Source organism: Polyodon spathula, chromosome 20 (genome assembly GCF_017654505.1).
Source record: "Polyodon spathula isolate WHYD16114869_AA chromosome 20, ASM1765450v1, whole genome shotgun sequence".
Classification (NCBI taxonomy): domain Eukaryota; kingdom Metazoa; phylum Chordata; class Actinopteri; order Acipenseriformes; family Polyodontidae; genus Polyodon; species Polyodon spathula.
In genome coordinates, this window is record NC_054553.1 from 19,584,885 (window position 1) to 19,606,881 (window position 21,997).

General features: G+C 38.8%; 1 protein-coding gene across 2 annotated transcripts in view; it reads right to left on the bottom strand.

Moving 5' to 3' along the window:
* spata20 (spermatogenesis associated 20) overlaps positions 1-21,997 on the bottom strand; it is a 121,342-nt gene that overhangs the window by 28,050 nt on the left and 71,295 nt on the right. For both annotated transcript variants that reach the window (XM_041220360.1, XM_041220361.1), the window contains one exon: positions 17,925-18,005. In XM_041220360.1, the coding sequence (XP_041076294.1) occupies positions 17,925-18,005 (81 nt within the window). The remainder of the gene's footprint in view (positions 1-17,924; positions 18,006-21,997) is intronic.

The following is a 21,997-nucleotide window of genomic DNA, read 5'->3' on the forward strand; positions in this document are numbered from 1 at the left end:
CTAAATGTAGTTTATCTGAAGTTATTTTGTGATGAGCTTTGAGTTTGAGTGTGCTGTGGTTAGTACATATATATAAAGTTATGGAAATTTAAAAGGGGGGCTCATGTAAAAAAAGTTTGAATACCACTGCCATAGCATGATGCTGCCACCACCATGCTTCACAGTAGGGATGGTGTTACCTGGGTGATGATCTGTGTTAGGTTTGTGCCAGACATAACGCTTTGTATTTAGGCCAAATAGTTCAATTTTTGTTTCACTGGACCACAGAATCTTTTACCACATCTTTTCAAAGTCTCCCACCTGCCTTTTTGCAAATTCCAAATGGGATTTTACATGTTTTTGCTTACTTCTTGCCACTCACCTCAGATAATGTTGACACACGGACAGTTTCTTCCATATCAGCCATGGAACGTTGTACCCCCCCCCCCCCCCCCCCCCCCATTTTTTCACACATTGAAAGTGTTGAGTAGGTTGAGTAAATCAAAGGGAAAAAAATCCCATTTAAATGCATCAAGATTTCAGGTTGTAACACAACAAACTGTGAAAACGCCCAAGGGGGGTGAATACTTTCTATAGGCACTGTAGTTATTTCCCCTCTCGGGCACAGGCCTTCATGTGAAGGCTTCTAGCCCTGCACACACAGACACACACACACACACAGAACACGCAGCCCAGAGGACACGCCCCCCTACTTGCGCCACAGTTCTGACTAAGTTCTCACAAGCTGCTCTTTTAAGACTGTGTTTTACCTCATTCATGTCATATTTGCCAGTATATTTTCAAGGATGAAACACTGCAAAATTCAAATAATTTAAAAGAGCAATTTTAACCTTGCCTTTTTCTCAGAACCTAACCTTGCTTTCAGTATTTCACTAAACATTAATCTTATAGAGGATCATTAAGTGCCACTTCGACATCTGCAGCCCAAAAGACAAACAGATGATAAAATAATTGAAATTAAATTAAGAACAGCATTAAAACATTTCCACCTAGAGAATGCCATTTCATGGCTAAATGGCCCTTCCATTGTCTAAAGAAATTCATAAATTCAAAATGAATGAAGCTTTCAGGATTATTTGAATATCATTAAGTATGCACTATCGTTCCTTTGAGGATTCCACTGTACTCGCTGTAGTTATTCTTTGCAAAGGCAGCCTCGCCATTGATCGCCTGTAAGTCCTGGTTTCTTATCAGTTAATTACAGTCCTGATTCACCAATGAGGGCCCTTTGCCATCATCCTGCAAAATGGATCAGTCAAATCCTCTATCCAAACTAACAACAGAAACAGTGGGGGGGGGGGGGGGGGGGGGGGGGGAGAGAGAGAGAAAGAAGAGAATCTGATTTGTAAACTTGAAGTAAATTGGTGAAACAATGAGGTGTGGATATATGAATTAAGTATCAGTAATGACTGATGTTTCATTAAATAAGGACTCCTCGTTCCTCTGGTGTAATTTAGAGAGCTTGGTTTAGATGCTTTGGGATTAGCATGAATAAAAGAAGCAAAAACTAAAACTAGAAGCAAAGCACAGTGAAGTGAATAAGAAAGGCACCAGTCAAACCAGTCAGTTTAACTTTCTTAAAACAGAAACATAAAAAAAATAAATCCCATAGTACGAGTCAGAAGAAACTAAACAACAATAGAAAAACTTTCTGGGCCAGTAGTGAGGCCAGCTTGCTCCAGCTATCTGTTCTCCGGTCAATACCTCCCTGTCACAACTTGACAGACACTGGACACAAATATCTGAGGACTCTTCTCTGGACATAAAAGCCAGTAATTGGGTTGAAGGTTTGTGACTCCACCCCCCTCCCTTTCATGCTGCTGCTGTCTAACCATTTCCTTATTATTGTGATTGTGTCAGAAGAAGTACCTGTCTAGACAAATGCACTGCTTTAAAAATAGCTTTGGAGAGATCTGAGGAAGACCAGGTTTGGAAGGTGTCTTCATTAGAACTCTAGACCCCTAAAGCCTGACTCTAGATCACCCTGCTTCTCATGTCAGGATGCAGTGCTTGACTGTAGGGAGGGGAACAGTTGCTGATAGAAGCTGTATTCTCCATTTAGGTGCAAATTGTTTTTGAACTGACAGCAATTCTTAATTTGACCCTTGCAAAGAAAAGGGTTTTAAAAAACAAACAGTCTAACAGGGATGAGAAAAGGGATATGAATTTCTCATTCCCTTTAAGTTGCAGTTAATTGCTTTTGAGTGGACTGAGATTCTTTATTACAAAAATATAATAAAAAGGTTCAATTGCACATAGGGATTCAGTGCTCTCACGGCACACTGTGATCATATCTATTCTAGTCCTTCAGAAGGTATCTCCACCCTATAGACAGGATTCAGTGCTCTCACGGCACACTGTCATCATATCCATTCTAGTCCTTCAGAAGGTCTCTCCACCCTATAGACAGGATTCAGTGCTCTCACGGCACACTGTGATCATATCTATTCTAGTCCTTCAGAAGGTATCTCCACCCTATAGACAGGGTATGTTACTGGTAGCCAAGAAAAAGCTGTTTTGTCCTATGGAGTGATTGTTTACTGAGAGCTGTAAATGGTAAAAAAAAAATGTTTTTAAAAGTACAAGGTACACATTTTACTTTCAGTTACCGTAAAAGTTGTAAGTTATAACTGATAGAATCCAAATTTTAAACAAAACTGAAAATCTTAAACACAGAAATGAGGGCATAGATGCAGAAAGACAGGCCAAGGTAAAGCTGCACTACATTCTCCTAACCCCAAACATAAATAAGAACTGATGAAAATGTTAAGCTCAGTATTCGAATTCTCTCAGCTGGCCTGCCTTGCTGCACCTATGCTGAAATTCCAATATTCCCAATCATTTATGGTAACAAATGTTTTATAACAACTGGTTAGGAGACAGAGTGTGAGATTGGTCGTGATCGATTTACTACATACTTCCATAGATTTGTTTATACTTCTCTATCCGAAAATCGTTAAGGAAGTGTTCTGTTGGTCGCGCGGCCATATTATAGAGCAATTGATGTTATGTCGGAATTTAACATTCGAGTCGGGGTCAGTTAAAACAAAAATTTGTGTAGACAATAAAGTACTTGTTTCAGTTATTATTATTGTAGGGCCCCAGCACATTCATGAAAACTACAGATTTTTTTTTTAAAAATATCTGCAATTTAAAAATATATAAGAAAATCCCAGGTATCGATTTACTACAATCATAGATTTGTTTATACTTACTATCCGAAAGATATTATTATATGAATTATATTATATTATTATTTTAGTATTATTATTATTATTATTATTATTATGATCTAGTTATTTTGATCCCCTAGGGGTTTGGACAGAGTCAGTTATAACAATAAAGTACTTGTTTTATTTATCCCTAATTTCAAGACCAAAAAATAAAGGTGGCAGCATGAAATAGATTAAAACTACTACTTTATAAAAAATGTACATCCACTGGTTTACATATGAACCCCATATAAAAAAAATGTATATAAATTATTTTTACTATGAACCACTGTGACAGAAATATAATGATTTCTGGATGTAAATCTCCCTCCCAACCTGTGAGGGTGCTAAGTAGCGAAAGGGGAAGTCTTGGACGGGTTGGCTTGACAGTTCTTTCCCCGGGCCAGGAATTCGGTCAGCCTGGAAGAAGGAGAGGCTCCGTTGCAGGAACGTATTGACCCGGACGGTAAATGATGTAGCAGCTGCAGGCAACAGAGACAGCTGCAATCATTTACCAAGGGGTCATGCGTGACAGCATAAAGGGGACGGTGAATCGTAAATCTTTTCCTTCGCTTGATTTTGTGTGAGAAACTGGAAGGACCGTGAGAGACATAGTGAAAATATTCATGTTTTGTTTGTTTGTTCATGTCTGTTTAGTAACTGTCTGTGTTTGTGTATCACAAGACGGCTAAACATGTATCCGAAGCTGTCGTCTAGGGCTAGCACAGAACCGGATGAACATTGCACTTTACCCAGTTTAAAATTATTATCACCCACCATGAGCACTACAGCACGCACCCGGACTGGTGACCGTGTATTGAGTTGTTGTGGGGTGGATAACGTGTGTTATTATTTGGTTTGCAAAACCATTTATATCATTTCCCTCCGTGCTTTACACATTGGTGTGTATTGCAGGAGGTTTATTGTTTGGTCGCAAGACTGGGAATTACAAAATAAAACACCCCTTTTCTAAACTGGATTATAATTGTCTGCCTGTGATTATTCCTGCACTGCATCACCTCTGCACCTGTTCACTATCAGCAGTCACTTTGCCACATGAACATATTAAAGTCACACCACCCATATTTTATCTTTAATGTCAAAGAACAGAAATTAAATTATGTAAATAACATTCATCCAACCATCAAGGCAAAATCAGTAGCCATGACCTTCAGTACATGTGCTGTTTTAAAAATATAAGTGCAGTCACATACTCACAGTAAATTATGGTTGAGAATTGTGTTACTAATCATGACAGGAAAGGTACAGTACTTAACTAGATACAGTACAAATCTAAAAAAATATGAATGATTGAAAACAGTGATATTTACACAGTCTAGTTTACAGTCTGGACAATTCAGTGTGACAAGTCTAACAGTAAATTAACCAGCTCTGTGAATTATCATGACATACAGTGTCTATAGAAAGTATTCACGCCCCTTGGACGTTTCCACAGTTTGTTGTATTAAAACCTGAAATCTTGATGCATTTAAATGGGATTTTTTCCTTTTGATTTACACAACCTACTCAACACTTTGACGAGGCAAGATAATTTTTTCTTGTGAAACAGTTAATGCAAAAAACTGAGATGCCTTGGTTAGATAAGTATTCATCCCTCTGAGTCAATAATTGGTAGAACCACCTTTGGCAGCAATTATAGCTGCAAGTCTTTTGGGGTAAGTCTCTACCAAGTGTGCATATCTGGATCGTGCAATATTCACCCATTCTTCTTCACAAAATTGTTCAAGCTATGTCAAGTTGGACAGGGATCGTTGGTGGACAGCAATCTTCAAGTCTTGCCACAGATTCTCAATCAGATTCAAGTCTGGGCTTTGACTGGGCTACTCTAGGACATTCACTTTCTTGTTTTTAAGCCACTCCAATATCGCTTTGGCTGTGTGCTTGGGGTCATTGGCCTACGTCCCAGTCTTAGGTCTTTTGGAGGCTGAAGCAGGTTTTCCCTCAAGGATTTGCCTGTATTTAGCTCCATCTATTTTGCCCTCTACCTTGACAAGCATCCCAGTCTCTGCCGATGAAAAGCATCCCCATAACATGATGCTGCTACCACCACGCTTCACAGTAGGGATGGTGTTATCTGGCAGATGTGCCGTGTTGGGTTTGCACCAGACATAATGCTTTACATTTAGGCCAGTTAGTTCCATTTTTGTTTCATCGGACCACATAATCTTTTGCCACATCTTTTCAGAGTCTCCCACATGCCTTTCTGCAAATTCCAAGCAGGATTTTACATGGGCTTTTTTCAGAAATGGCTTCCTTCTTGCCACTCTTTCATACAGGCCAGATTTGTGGAGTACCTCAGCTATTGTTGACACATGGACAGTTTCTCCCATCTCAGCCATGGAACACTGTAGATCTTTCCGAGTTGTCATTGGCCTCTTGGTGGCTTCTCTGACCAATGCCCTTCTTACCCAGCTGCTCAGTTTGGGAGGACGGCCTGCTCTAAGCAGATTCTGGGTGGTGCCGTATACTTTCCATTTCTTAACGATTGACTTGACCGTGCTCCAAGGAATACGCAATGCCTTTGAAATCTTTTTATACCCCTCCCCTGATCTGTGCCTTTCCACAACTTTATTCTGGAGTTGTTTTGAAAACTCACTGGTCTTCATGGTAGTATCTTTGATTTGAATGCACTTCCCAAATGTGGGACCTTACAGAGACAGGTGTATTTAATCTGAAATCATGCAACCACTTTTATTGCACACAGATAAGACACCATTTAACTAATTGTGTGAAATTTGAAGGCAACTGATTGCACCTGAGTTTATTTAGGAGTGTCATAGCACTTATCTAATTGATTTGTTTTTTCACCCCCTCCCTCCTCCCATTTTTTCACACATTGAAAGTGTTGAGTAGGTTGTGTTAATCAAAGGGGAAAAAATCCCATTTAAATGAATCAAGATTTGTAACACAACAAATTGTGAAAACGTACGAAGGGGGTAAATACTTCCTATAGGCACTGTATGTACATTTTTTACGTTGTTTACAATACAAAGCAAAAACATCTCGCCTCCTGTTTCTTTTTGCCAAGCCTCACCCATGACAAATACAGCAGGCCTGGTTTCACCAAAGCAACCCTTTTTGTTTAGCTTTACGGTGGTGGTGTGGTCATGGCTCCCATTGTCCTGTTCTGCTGTTATTTCACTTTCTCTTGGAACTCAAATAGCAAATCTGGTAACCGTGGCGCCTGACTTCAGCATTCTAATAACTACCTTCCATCGTAAACGTGGCACCTGACTTCAGCATTCTAATAACTCCCTGCCATCGTAACCACGGCGCCCGACTTCAGCATTCTAATAACTCTATTCCTGTCTTTTGGCTGGAAGCATGCAGAGTCTCAGCAGGTGCCTCCAGCTCACAGTCCCTCACAGGGGACTGCAGTGCCTGCTCTCTCCTGGGTGGATGAAGATGCTACCCCACGGTGCTCGTTAAAGATCTCCTCAGCTGATTAAACCCTGACTGCAGATCGACCTGGTGATCTGTATCAGTGGTTGGTCTGTTGATTGGCAGAGAAAAATCTGCTTTCCTTCCCTAAATCCCTTCCCTCCCTGAGTGCAAGAATCCCAGTTTAAACATTTTAAAGGTGTCCTTCGCCCATACGCTTTTAAAAATAGATGTGTTTTTTATATATAACACACGTGCTGGTGGTGGTGGGGGGGGTCTCTAATTGTGTAACATATGTCACGGTGTGTAGGCCGTGAAATCACTTCTCTTTTGATAATGTAAAACACACAACATATTAACTTAGCATAAACCACAACAGCTGACACTAGTCCAGGAATTAAAAGACATCATCCTTAACTATAAAACAATAGTGCTACATTTAGAAATAGTAAAAGAAACTTCAATGACAAATGTTTTCGACTAGAAATCTTTCTAAATTTCGAAAAGACATTCAGAAAGACTTCCACTCAAACCATTTTTTTCAGTAAATCTTATCTAATAATAATTATCATCGTTGTCGGCTGTCAAAAGATTTTAAAATGTTATCCTGATTAATCTTGCGATTAAAACATTTAATCTTAGTTAATCTTGGTTTTAAGCGCATATTTAACTGACACAATTACTGCATCCATGTCTGTCACAAAGACGGCTGAGTGGTGACGTCAGAACCAGGAAATGAATACACAGAGACAGGACAGATGAGGTGAAATGATGAAGACGCTTGCTGGCACCGGTTTATTGAAAATAAAAGGTTTAAAGAAACAGAAGACAGGACACGGCACATTACGCCAAAATAAATAGACAAACAAAAACGAACTAACACTTAACAAACAGTGAGCAGATAGACACACTAACAAACATGGTGAGTTAAATAAACAAGTATCATGCTGGTCCCACCAGCACGTAATAGCAATTGATATCAAACTGCAACTTGGTTTCTCCTTCTCTCTCTTCCATTCCCTACTCACCAAACACCCAAAAAACCCAGAGTGAGTAAAACGTGCATCTATATATACTGTTGTGATGGGATTCAATTACCAGTTAATTATTCACTTGAATCCCAGCACGTGAATTAATTATGTGCAACCTCGTGCTCACATATTAAATACTTGAAATGCACGTGAAACACAGACCCGTTTATATCCCGTGTACCAATGCCTGCACACCAACATTTAACACACCACACGCAACATATAACAGAAGATACACACAGGGGCGGGCACTTCGTCACAATGTCATTCAAGTCTGTTTAATTACTGATGCTCTTCTTCTTCTTCTTCTTCGTCTTCTTCTGGCTCCTCCAGCCAGGGTAGTCCTGGCAGCAGAAAGGCTGCTTGGGGGGTGGTCTCCTGATCTCCTCCCTTCTTCGTAGCTGGCAGCTCCCCTTGGTGGGGCTCCGACCACAGTACTTCCGGCAGCGAAAGTGCTGCAGTGGAAGCAGGTCTCCTGACCTCCCCCACGATCTCCGGCAGCGAAACTGCTGCGGGGGACGGTAATCTCCAACATTTAACACACCACACGCAACATATAACAGAAGATACACACAGGGGCGGGCATTTCATCACAATGTCATTCAAGTTTGTTTTATTACTGATGCTCTTCTTCTTCTTCTTCTTCTTCTTCTTCTTCTTCTTCTTCTTCTTCTTCTTCTTCTTCTTCTTCTTCCTCCTCCTCCCTATAAGGCCTTACATGGTCTTGGACCTTCATCTCTTCATGATCTGCTGACCCCATATGTCCCTGGTCGTTCCCTCAGATCGGAAAATACTAATCTTCTGACAGTCCGTAAAATTTGTTTGAACTCTGTTGGAGCCAGGGTATTTAGTTATAATGGCCCTCGTCTTTAGAACTTGCTTCCCATTCATATCAGGAATGCTAACACAAATTAATCCTTAAAACTTTTAAATCCTGCTTGAAAACTTATTTGTTTGGGTCTGTTTATTTGTAGCTGGATTATATATTAGACACTGGCCCTTTTTATATTTCTTTTGTAAAACTGGAATACTTGCATGAACAGCGCTATATAAGTTACATTTGTATTGCATTATTATTATTTATTATTATTATTATTATTATTATTATTATTATTATTATTATTATTATTATTATTATTTAAAAAAACAGCATTAAAAACATGTTGTCTTATTTCTGGATTAATATAGTTTTATATTTATTTACACATACAGAAAAACTCCAGCATTTGCTCTTAAATTGTTTGAACCAACTGCTAAATCACAATGGATATATATATATATATATATATATATATATATATATATATATATATATATATATATATATACACACACACACGCTGTACATACATACACACAGTAGAGAGTCAAAATTACACAAACTACTTGGGACCAACACTAGTTCACATAATTGAGTTTTATGGATAATCGAACAGGTATTAATAACAATTACTGTACCTTTAGTAATGTGTAGACTAAAGTTAACATACACAAGTACCTACTGATGATATATAGCTACTTACCCCTTCTATCACATTAAGCATACAAAATTACAAACTTTACAAATCATTAAATTAATGCAATTCAGTAAAACAATAACACCTACAGTTAAGGTAATGAAATAATGTTATTAAGCGTACCACATACCAAACTTAACAATGTACAGTTGAAATGAACAAAAGAAAAGTTCTTAACTGCTCAATAACATAGATATGATATCCATCCCTTACTGATTCAAGAATGAGGGGACTGTTTTCATTTGCTTAACTGCAACAATTTAAAGCCTGGCATGCAAATGTGTCTATAAAAAAATAAAATAAAAATGCGGTCAGACAGATGAGATCCTGGTAAAACTTTTGCCATTTACAAAAACAAACTGTTCCCTTATCTTATTAACACCTGAATTTAAGAATTTTTTTTCTGTTAGTCACACAACAAGAGGATTGTTAAGTAAGCAGAGTGAAAACAGATAAACTGGAGTACAGTTTTTTTTTTTTCATGATGTTTAATCAAGAAACCGCATTTGTTCAAAAAAATAACAACTGAAAATGATGCGTCCTCTTTTGCAGTTTTTATAAAACAAATAACAAACACGTTCCAGTTAATTGTAGAACTGAAGGTACATACTGAATGTCACCTCTGTCTCCTTTGTCACAGTAAATAAGTCGTTTTTTCATTTCTCTCTGTCATGTTGAGTCGAGTAGCTGCAGACAGTGGCTGTTATCATTAAAGCGAATTTCAAATCTTGTGGTTTTAATTTCAGCGGCAGGGGTTGGTTGCCTAGTTACTAAGTGCAGCACAGTAGCACAATTAACAAAACAAGGGAAAATTCAGAGTAAAAACAGAATCAGTATTTCCTTAATACAATCAGGATTCGGGAGCTGAATTTACAGGCTTCCAGTAATTGTGACTATAGTCATCATGTGACTACAGGTGCGTTCGGTTGATTAGACAGTACGGTTGATCAAGGATCGGATAATTGACTCTCTACTGTATATTGGTTATATTATTATACTTAGCTTAATTCATGGGATTGAGCAATCCTGAATTTCTAAAAGTGTACTTGGTCTTAACTGCAGGTGCTGCTTCAGAGTAGATGCAGCCTACGTTGGTGATACTGAAAGTTTCATTTTGACAGTAGATATGTCAGAAAGTTTTTTAAAAATAAAGTCCTTCACTTTTAGTACTTTGCTCCATAATGCAGTTCTATAACTTGCTATGCATACGCTGACTGCACTCATTGTGTTGCATGCGCTTGAGTGTATTAAATTGGTGATGCAGGGAATGCTAAGAGGGTCAAGACAGATGAGTGTGATTAACACGAGTTAAAAAAATGTACGTTAATTGTAGAACTTAATATACATATATTTTATCACTTAAAAATAAATACAGCAAATGTTTTCCTTATTGACAGGCCACCTGTTCCACATCATTTAGGAACCTGGCAGCCGGGTTAGTTTGCTTCAGGTAAATGATTGAACACACTGCACAGAGCTGCACGATTTCTTTAAAATGCCTCGAATGAAAAACATATTTCTGCTAAAGATCACTCTGTCCAGTACAAGGAGGGCACATTTCACGTGTCTGTTGTTATTTTTACATGAATTTATGTTTTTATTTATTTTTTGATAATTCACTGGATGGCGACTGGATGGCGAAAATAGAATGTCTTTAAAAGGCAGACATAAAAAAAACCCCACAAATACTGCAATTCAGTATTTGGCTACATTTGTTGTATAACAACTCTTGAGAAAATGATCCATTTTGAACATGGATATTTTTTTCTGCTTTAATAAATATTAGTTTTACTTGTGAAATGTCTTGAAATACCTATTTTTAGACTGTGAAATGCAGGGGCATAAGATTTTTTTTTTTTTTCTGTGAAAAAAATACACCCTACTCACAAACTCATAAGTCTTTGAACCGCCACAAAGACAAGCCAATATCTTGCTATGTTCCTGGGCTAGTGGTTCTGGTATTTCCTGACACGACACTGACAGCCAGCTCCCAATCTTCTCTATCAATCTAAAGCCTGAGAGACCAGCAACAGCAGTCAGTTTGTATCTCATTCTGACCTCAATGTTATCTTTTTAATCCCAGATTAGGCCTTGTTTGCTTTGAAGTGTATGGACAAGGCCAGAATTTTATCACAATCTACAGTGAAAGAGCTTAATGCTGGGGAGTTTCTGATTTTAAAGGGCTTTAAATCACATTTCATAATCTTATAATTCCTGCAAGTGCCAGAGTTCGTACTGTACTAGACTTTCTTTGTACTGTGACTCCGGTCACATTGCACCAGGGGTCTCCAACCTTTTTACTATGAAGAGCTACTTCTGATTTGCAAAAACATTTGCGAGCTACTCCTCAAAGAACGCCAAGCTCAAAATAAAGAAAAATGTTATTCTTACCTAGATTTCAATATGAGACTTAATACTGCATGCTGTCTACCAGACTAGCAAAATCTGGCTTGTAATTAGAAAGTGCAACCCTGATGGAGTCATTCAGGCGGGTTCAGAATTTTGATTTGATAAAGTTCATGTCTGAAAAGGCAGATTCACATACATAAGTGGAACCAAATAAGGTTTCATTACTGCTGTGTAGAGATCTGTGTGCTTGTCCTTGTCCACTAAAGTCATTCACTGGGTATCTTGTTTTCAACTGAATATCGTTTTGAAGATTAAGACTCTCCATTTCCAGTTCAACACAATCCAGATTAAACAATGACCCCACTTGTTCAGAAATGTCACTTACATCCACATCCATCAAGGGATTTGAAGTAAACATTACACAAGGTTCCAGCTGCTGAAAATCATGAAATGTGTCATTAAATTCTAGCCTCAATCTGGCCAACAGATCACAGTATTTACTGGATCTGGTCACGAGATCACAGTATTTACTTTGTCTGGTCAACTGATTGCAGTATTTACTATGTCTGGTCAAGAGATTGCAGTATTTACTGTGTCTGGTCAAGATATCGCAATATTTACTGTGTCTGGTCAAGTGATTACAGTTTTTACTGTGTCTGGTCAAGAGATTGCAGTATTTACTGTGTCTGGTCAAGTGATCGCAGTATTTACTGGGGTCCAAAAGTTCTGCACGGCTTCATTCCCCTTCAACGTATCTGCACAATTGGAAAATGCTGGATTCTTTATTTGAAAGCCTTCAAAGCACTAATCATGTCTGCAACTGTTTTCTGTTTTCCTTGAAATTCACAGTTCAGGTTGTTAAATTTCTGTGACATCAGCTAAAAGTGCCAAGTCAAGCAGCCACAAACTGTCAGTCAACTGTGCACAACTTTCATTTCTTGACTCCAAGAAAGTTTTAATTTCTGACACACGAGAAAGAAATTGGCGCAGTATTCTCCCTCTGTTAAGCCACCTTATTTCAGAGTGAAGCAAAAGATCGCCACACTAAGCGGAAACTTAATTGAGTAGTGTTTTAAACTGACAGTGTTGTAGAGCTCTAGCATGAATTGAGTTAACTATTTTTACAACAGGAGTCATAACGTGGTCAAGTCTCATTACTTTGCTGCAAAGTGCCTGTTGGTAGTTGAGGGAAACGAGGGAAATCAGGGTCTGTCTTACAAAATGCTGTGAAGCCCACGTGACATCCAGTCATTGCAGGGGCTCCAGCTATTGTTACTGACAAAAGAATTTCAAACGGTATGTTCTTTCTAGCAAAATCATTTTAAACCTCATTATAGATATCTAGCCCTCTGATAATGTCAAAAACTCTTCTTTCATGCTAAAGTCCTCAAACACCATTTGAACAAATACAACCAGTTGAGCAGTGTCCCTCGAGCCGAAAGATTCTTCACACTGTACTGAAAACCACTGACAATAACATAAATCCCGGTCTAACTATTCAAAGGCATCTTCAGAGAATGCTGATATTCTCCTAGCTACAGCTTTAGCTCCCAGTTGCACGTCAGTTGTAGCAGACATTATTAATGACCTGTTTTTTGAAGTCTTTGAATAACAATTCGGCCATGGTAGTCACTGTGCCCTTTACCAAGCCACCTTCTGTAAATGCTGTCATAGAATGTGTGCAACTTGGAAAGAGGCACATGTTACAGTATTTCCTTTTATTCACTGGTTTGATAAAAATGGCTGCTGTTTCTGCAAAGTTGCCTTTAGTTCACTTACTGTTTGGAATCTAAGATAACTTCCTGCAATCTCCTTTTGGCCAGTCCTGCTTCTACATCCATGATTCACGCTGAACCAATGAGGTGTAGCGACAGACTTTTTAAAAAATAAATAACTGTGTGTGTTCCAACTTAGTAACTAATCATAAACTTCCATAACTGCTGATACGCCTGTATTGTTTTCTATGAAGTAACACACACACACACACACACACGCACACGCACACGCACACGTGTGGCTCATGCGTTAATTAAGCAAATAACATCCCAGCAGAGAGAGAGATCAGAGCAGAGAGCGAGCAGAGAGACCACAGCAGAGAGCAGTGAGAGATCAGAGCAGAGAGCAAGAGAGATCAGAGCAGAGAGAGCAGAGAGATCGGAGCAGAGAGCAGAGATCACAGCGGAGAGCACAGCAGAGAGAAGAGTAGAGAGCAGAGAGAGATCAGAGCAGAGAGAGAGAGATCAGAGCAGAGAGACAGCAGAGCCAGCACAACAGAGAGCAGTGAGAGATCAGAGCAGAGAGCAAAGAGAGATCAGAGCAGAGAGAGAGCAGAGAGAGAGTACTAATGTATTTTGTCCTGTGGTATAGAGCACACTACTTTCATCAGATTTCCATGAAACTTACACTATTATGTGAAAAGTGTCCTTGTGTGAAATTAACCGTAAATAAGAACAAACAAATAAAAGAAGAAAGGGCCACAAACTCCCCTGGCAGGCGTTTTTGTGAGGAATGCACTTTCCCAATGAACCATTCTGCACAATAGACTATACTACAGATTGCTACCCCCAACAGACTAGACTGCAGATTGCCACACCCAACAGACAAGACTGCAGATTGCCACCCCCAACGGACTAGACCAGTACAACTTCCCAGAGTCAGTACTCACTGAGGAATGGTCATGTGTGCTTATAGCAGCATTTAAAGAGCTTGCAGACTTGAATCAATCCAGTGCTATCCGGCCCCTCCATGTTGACAATTTTTTCAATTTCAACCCTGTAAAACTGTACTCCACACTTCAATTCCCTATCCTGGTTCTGACTGGTTTAGCCTTATTCTGTTGCCATGGAGGCAGGATATTACCCTTTCAGTAGGTGGGGGTTGTGGGAGAGTGTGCAGGGGGGAGGGGTTTGAAAATCCGACAGAGATTGTAATTTGAGGCAATGATTTAATCAAATCAAATGCCTGCTGCATTAGTATACATGACTACAGTTAATATCGGGGATACTACTTGTGGTAGTTGTCTGGATAATCTATGATGCTAAAGCATTGTAAATTATATAATCACTGTCAAACCATATTGTAGTACAGGCAATTGGAGAAGAATGGGAAACTTCAGTTACCTTTCAGATTCAGCTTTGAAGATAAAGTGCTATCCCCAGTTTACAAGAGTCCAAAAAAAAATCAAGGCTGTTACCTTGTTTGCCAGGTAGAATGGGACAGGATGGCGGGGACAGACATGGTCAATGATCATTTTTTGAATGAGGCCCCTGAAAATGATGATGTTATTGGAAAGTGTTTAGACAAAGTACCAAAAGGGGGCTATAAAGCCTGAGAGAAGGTTGTTCTGGTAATGGAGGTCTGAAAAGTTTTAAACACCTTGGTTATCACCTTTAATTTGAATATAGAAAGAGAATAAATCGCATCACCGCAAACTGCAGACACAATTCCACAAAGGCCCAAAGAAAACAACACTCATTTTCTTCTTCATATAATTTCACCATGATGTATTTAGTTTATTAACATTTTCATTGCATTTTACTTGGTAAAACAAATTCTACTACACGTTATTAAACCCTGACTAAGAAAATTGGTTCAAACACCCACTTCGAGATTTTTATTGAAAAGTAAACTAATCAACCAGGATTTCCACTGAACATCAATTTCAGCGAATGGCTCTATAAGATAATTTTAACAAAGCCTTCATATACCTGAAGCGGTATCCAGAGCCTCTTGCACATCAATACACAAGGAGGGCGAAGGCACTACAACACCCTGAGAAATGGGAGTTTCAGGCCTCTAGTAATTACTCAGACCCAATGTGTTTACTGGATAGCGACATGACAACACATACATCAAGCCGGGTCCCGCACGCGAGAGTGGCAGCACACCTGGCTGGATCTGATTTAATCTTTGCATGCCAAGGGATTTTCAGTGCAGTCCTAATGTTATAATGTTTTCCCGCTTGTCCACAACAAGAGTGAATCCACTGTGTTGAGCGCAGGGTGTCCCGCATTGTTAGAGGAGATGTACAGCTGTGCAGTTTGGGTTCTGTCTGCTCAAACTGTGCGAAACATGACGTATTAACTTTTTTTTTTTTTTTTTTTTTTACTTTTTTGTGTTTTATGTTCTATGCACTGAATGACAGGTATAGGTCACACTTTTATTATATATAAAGAATTGCCAATTATCCAATAGCGATCAAACTTGGATTGAGCATATATAAAACTAGGGATATATGGATGAACCGGTAGATTCGCATGGATTCTACACTTACAGTTTTACATTTACACAGGTCTCATGATGAAGATCTACTTTTTCATGATAATGGCAGCTCTAGTTCTGCATGGACACCCGTGACAGGGGACACTAGTGCCTCGTTTCCACTGCCTGGCACTACAGGCTTCGGCTGCCTGCGGCTCGCCACCCAAACAAAAGAGTTTCAGTGCATTTTTCCAACTGGTGTAACAAATACACTTAGCCACAGACTCATTACAAATTTAAAAAAATCTGGTTAAGCACAGCACAGCCAAACAAACAGCCAGGTTTTGTCGTTGTGTTTACCATGAATAAAAAAAAAAAGCGACTTCAGACTTTTGTCTTGTGTGCCGAAGCAAGATGAACATTATTCAAATTTAACAAAGTTCTCTGCTTTCGGTGAATAAAATAAAGCTTAAAGAAAAGCAATTTTAAAAAATGTGATATGCGTGCATTACCTATATGAAAAAAAATCTGCCACAATGGTAGCAATTTTCCTGTCGGTTTCTTCTCTACTGCGCCTCCGGGCTATATGAGGACACACATCTTTTGCAGCCAGTTTGGCTACACTGAGTATGAGATACAAACCCTGACCAGATGGCCACGCTCAGCCTCTTGGGTGAGGTGTGGAAACACCCTGCGTTGTTGCCACGGGCAGCCGTAGCTACGAGCACCAGGCAGTGCAAATGAGACAGAAGACACTTGTTTCACATGAGAGAAGAAGCAGAATGTCTAGTGATGTTGACAAAAAATAAATATACTGGTGAAAAATAAGTTCCTTTCTAAAAAGTTTAGCACGGTAAATTTTTATATGGGTATACTATGCATTTACCATATAGTTTGCCATGTTGTTTTTATTTTTATTTTGCTTTACAGTACCATAGCTCCCCGGGCTTTACGCACTTTCCTATGCTTTTATTATGGGAAATTTTATACAGGGTTTACTCGTTCACTATGTACAATATAAGAATAGTTATCGAGTGTGCATTTCTATGTGAACACAATCAATTCAAGCTATTACAGCACTCACATGCAAATACAGTGCAGCTGTGCAGGTCGGATTGCAGGGCACATCACTCTGTGCCATGGCTGTGTGCACAGCATCTCCAAGTCAATCACTGGTAACAGCAGCTGACTGACAAGGTGAAGCTGCAAGGTTATAATTAGAAGATGTACGCTGTGAAAATCACAAGACTGGGTCCAGACTCTCAATTTCACAGTTTTGGGTACTGAGGGAACTATATGTAGATCTGTCCACACGCACATTGAATGATTTACAAATTGAATAATTTAAATCCTGCTATTATCTTTCCTGCTTGATGAAAGAAAATCTCAGTTCTAGTACACAGCCTCTGAATGTTATGTGTCAATGTAGGCAAAAAAGAAGTCTGCTTCCTCGCTGCCCTATATGCTCAATCTATCTAATTAAATTTAGTATAGCAAATAAACTGGATGCAGCCTGAATACCTTCATCAGCTTTATTTCAGCATATCACAGTAACAACAGGACAGTGCTCTCTTCTATAACAAAGCTAGGAAGGAGGCTTTGAATAAACTTTATAAACACACACAGAGTGCTCAAGTTACTGAACAAACAGAAGGATCAGTGTTAACTTTGTTAATTACTAAATTTTATTTTATTTCGCTAATGCATTTTAGGACCTAATGGTAACTTAAATACTGAATCTTACACAAACGCACAAACCTGCACACAAATCCTAATTAAAAAATAAAACGTTAGCTGTGCTTTTATTCTTTTATGTTTTATAAACCATGTTTGCTTTTGTATACCTGAACTGAGGAACTGCTCCATGTAACTAGAATATTTTTTAGTATTGAGGTATTATTTAGGCTATTGGAAATACCCACAAAGCAAAAAATCTCGTGCTGTTAAATGTCCCAAACCGAAGGCACGAGGCGGGACGATAAAGCCCTCTTCTTCTGGTTCTATTGCTTAATTAGAAAACTGTATATATTACAAAGATATTTCTTTAAATGCTTTCAAGAAGTTTCTGCACTAAAGAGCCACAGGGCAGAGTGTAATTCCAATTCATATTTTGAAGGTTAAGTTAAAGACTTTTCTTTTTAATCAGGCTTGTGTTTAACTGACACTGCAGAGCTGTTCGTGCCATACAGAAATATCACCAGGCTGGGACCTACCTTGTTGGGCACAAAATGCGAGTTGACACAGCTGATCAGCTGCCGGGTGTCCTGGGAGTGAGGCTGGCCAGCAATAACAACCTGTCCAGTGAGAGGGAGGGAGGGAGGGAGGGAGAGAGAGAGAGAGAGAGAGATCAAAGGTCACTTGGTTTGACAGGGACTGTGTCTAATGAAGCTGTGAGCCGACAGCTGCCTGTCTGGCGTGGCTGCCCTTTCCAGCTCCCTGTCTTGTTATATCAGCTCGTGGGACCCCATCTGAGAGGCGAGAGGTGAGAGGTGAGCCGTGAGTCCTCTGCTTAGATTTGGAGCGGTGAGAGATTAACACACCTTTCACCTCGATGATCCAGGGTCAAAGTGAGCTGGCACTTAAGGCTTTCCCACTTTCTACAGATCTTTAATGCGTTAGTGTTGGTATCAGTATCAGTATTGAGGAATGCAGTACTGTGGGCTCTATTTACAAACTTTGACTCAGGAGTTATGTATGTAAAATCAAGGTTGGGATTCCTGAAACTTTTCTAGACTATTAGCTGTTTCATTAACAACAGGAAAGAACAGTTTCATAAATATCAAACTTTATTTTATTCATAAAATAGACTAAACAAAATATGTTTTAAACAGCTCCAGAGTTAAAGCTTTGTGAGACTCATGTATGTGGAACTTTACAGAAGTGAATTGAGTTTTTGCAGCTGTGTGGTATATCCGAGGGACACAGTACACTCAGGTTATTGTTAAGCACTGATTACTGGGCTAGTTACACTAGTGAGGGAGATTGTTGTCTCATATACACAAGGTGTCCTCCAGTTCTAGCTATAATATAGCCTCGTTCTTAATAAAAAAAAAATTAAAAAAAGCAGACAGTCCTGCTCTGAGTTTGACTTCTATTGATTCTGTCATTAGGATGTTTTCCCTGTTGACAGACATGTTTTCATGAAATTACCCAGAAGTTGAGGTGTAACAGATATCCTGAGAATAAAGCTGAGAAACAAACCTAACCTAAAGTAGCACCAGGTGTCATGTTCTGTTTTTTTCACAACTGCACACTGGAGACCTATGAACGTGCTGATTCTGCTCTGAGTTTGACTTTACCAGAAATCAGTCATTTTCAGTGTTTAAACAATAGCCAATTTGTGTTTGCCCTTTTCATACCATTTTAACGAGAAGCACAAATTGTGACAATAAGATCAGCTGACTTTATTACCAAAAGTTGATTTCACCAAAAACCTGTCAAAAAGAGCATTAAATGCCCTATTAGGACTTAAACACAATTTCCTGTGCACAGTAATAATAATAAAGCTGTAACATTTATACATTGTATAGTTCTTTCAGGTTGTTCTACCATACCTTATATTCAGGACATTTGATCACTGCTTACATGTAAGCCTTCCAATTGTATGCTTCTATTTCCCAAATGATATTAAGTAGAGTGGAAATCAGTTGTTAAATGTGACAGGTACAAAGGCACCAGTGACATTGTGGCTGCACCACTTCAATGTGGGGATAATAAGTGGAGGGTGACATTACCAGGAGTGACATCAAGCATGTTTGACTGCATTGTTGTTGCTACAGTGCTGAAGCTGTTTGTTTTTATAAACAGTTTGTTGTAGCCATGGTAACAAAAGTTTATTGTGAATGACAATTACTTGAAATCTACTTAGTTGTATCCATGGCAACCAACTTTTAGCATTATACTAAAAAACACAGGCTAGTTTTAAATAAAACATAGAGCATTTATTAATACAGGCTGGTCATTTAACCTTACACCTTCAAGCAACCCCTGTAAGTTAATACAACAGACTGTAAATGTTAAATAGGTGTATTTTTTTGTAATTAATAGTAAGTTAATAGGTGGTGATCCCCATGCTGGCAGGCAAAAAGCGCCAAACAAATGAAATAAACAGAGCTATCTGCCATGACTCCCCTGTGCACTGAGCTGCAATGGTGTAAAACTCTTCATCTGTCAAGCAGGAGCTTTGCTGGACTGAGAAACCTTCTCAGTTGGGACTTCCCTAACAGGCTGGGGGAGAGAGAGTACACAAAAGAGATAGAGAGCTCATTAGAGAAAGATAAAGAGAGAGAGATAAAGAGAGAGACAGAGAGCACACAAAAGAGATAGAGAGCATGCTAGAGAGGGAGAGAGGGTAGGGGGTATGCTGCTACTGAACTTCCATTTTGAGTAAAGCATTCATTTTGAGCAGACATGTTTTTTTATTGAAATATCACTGAAGCCCCGTGCAACAGGTTTGTGGTAAAGGCAGAGGCTTTGCTGAGTCACATGATAATATTCAACTGAACCTCTAGAGGGTAAGCAGACAAGCTGAGTTTCATGGCCAACAGCAAATCAGGAAAGTGACTCACAGCACAACGCCCACAAGGTCCTTACTGGAAAATAATGCCAATATAAAGGGACACCAAAGAACATTAAGATATGACTATTTGTAACACAGACGCTTTCCACTTGTTTTAGATTCTCCATGAAAGACATGTTCAGTAAATCAGTAAGTCTAGACCTAATCCAGTAACGCTGGATTTTAATTTTACTTTATTAATTATGAAAAGAAGGATTTTTCTGCAGATGTACCCCTGGGCACATTGAGATTTACATACACTTTAGACAAGATTTACAAATCATGCCGGTATCAAAGAATATATGGTCCCCTGAATATTTGTTCCCCCATATTTGTCCACTTGTGGGAACAAATATTTGTTCCCCTGGGGTACAAATATTCGAGAGAACCAACATTTGTTTATACTGGAATTACAAAATAGGTTTTGAGAAGTAGAGGGGATCGCACCATTAATTAAACAGGGATTTGGTTTAGGACACAAACATGTCACACTATACAGAATGCCGGTTTGTGAGGGGCTAGATTATACAGTGTTGTATATAAGTGAATAATCACATTCAAAGAATACACAAGGGTTCAAATTGATAGATGTTTTACATCCAACTCTTTCACTTTGCTGTTGATTATCTGGAAGTATCTGTCTGTTATTGCATTAAAATTACAAAACAAACGGGTTTCACAAGTCAACTCAAAAAAACACTTCATTACAACAGGTGACTGAATTATACCCAATATTCGAACAAACATTTCTTGACACGTATTGGAAGCCAAAAATCCATGTCTGTAATGACGTTATTACTTTTGGAAAACGTGTCTGTGACCACTGTTTTGCAAATACTGATTTGTTAAGGTATATGGGCTCCTTAAAAATACATACCAAAAAAAAATTGTAGATTTTCAGTGATTTGTTGGTTGTCTTTCTGCCATCACTCATGGGCAGAGGCATGTTTAAACGTGTTTGTGAGCGTGACTGTGCTTCTACAGCTGCGTGTGACGGTATGGCATTATTTTCTCCATTATTTTAAGTCATATTTGGAAGTTTAAAGGGTGGAATAATGACCAGTGAGGAGGACTGAGAGTGAGGTGGATTATCCAGGTACCCCTGTGTAGAAAAGCAAGTAAGAGGAGGAGTCGACATCAACCACAAAAGCAAAACAACGGCCGCAGTGCTATCGCAAGGAGTGGGACATGTAGCCTTTGTATTACAGTTGTATTTTATTTTATTTAGGCAATAGTAATGTTATTATACAAACACCCAGGTTGACTGGTGAATGCAATACAAATAAAGAGTTTAGAGAGAGATATTTTGCCTGGGAGCAAGGAAGTGGCTCAGATCTTTCTTGCACTGTCTCCCAAACGTATACTATTGCTGCAAACATGTTGACACCCATTTAGTGTACTTTTCTTTCCTGTTATGTATAGTCAATACATCATACAGATCTATTATATCTAATAGATATAATACTTCATTTAGATCACTCCACTATAATTCTATCTAACTACATTTAGCATTATACAAATATGTTGAATACATGTATTACTTTGCATAGTATTTGTTTATCATACATAAACTCAAGGTTAACAGCTATTTACAGCAATATGATCATATTAAGGATGAAAAAACATTTAGTCGCGTTTTCTTAAATTTTTAGCATGTTATGTTTTTTGTTTTTTTTGTGAAATACAATAATTTGGAGGCTCCAATATGATATTTCCATTTTTCAGATC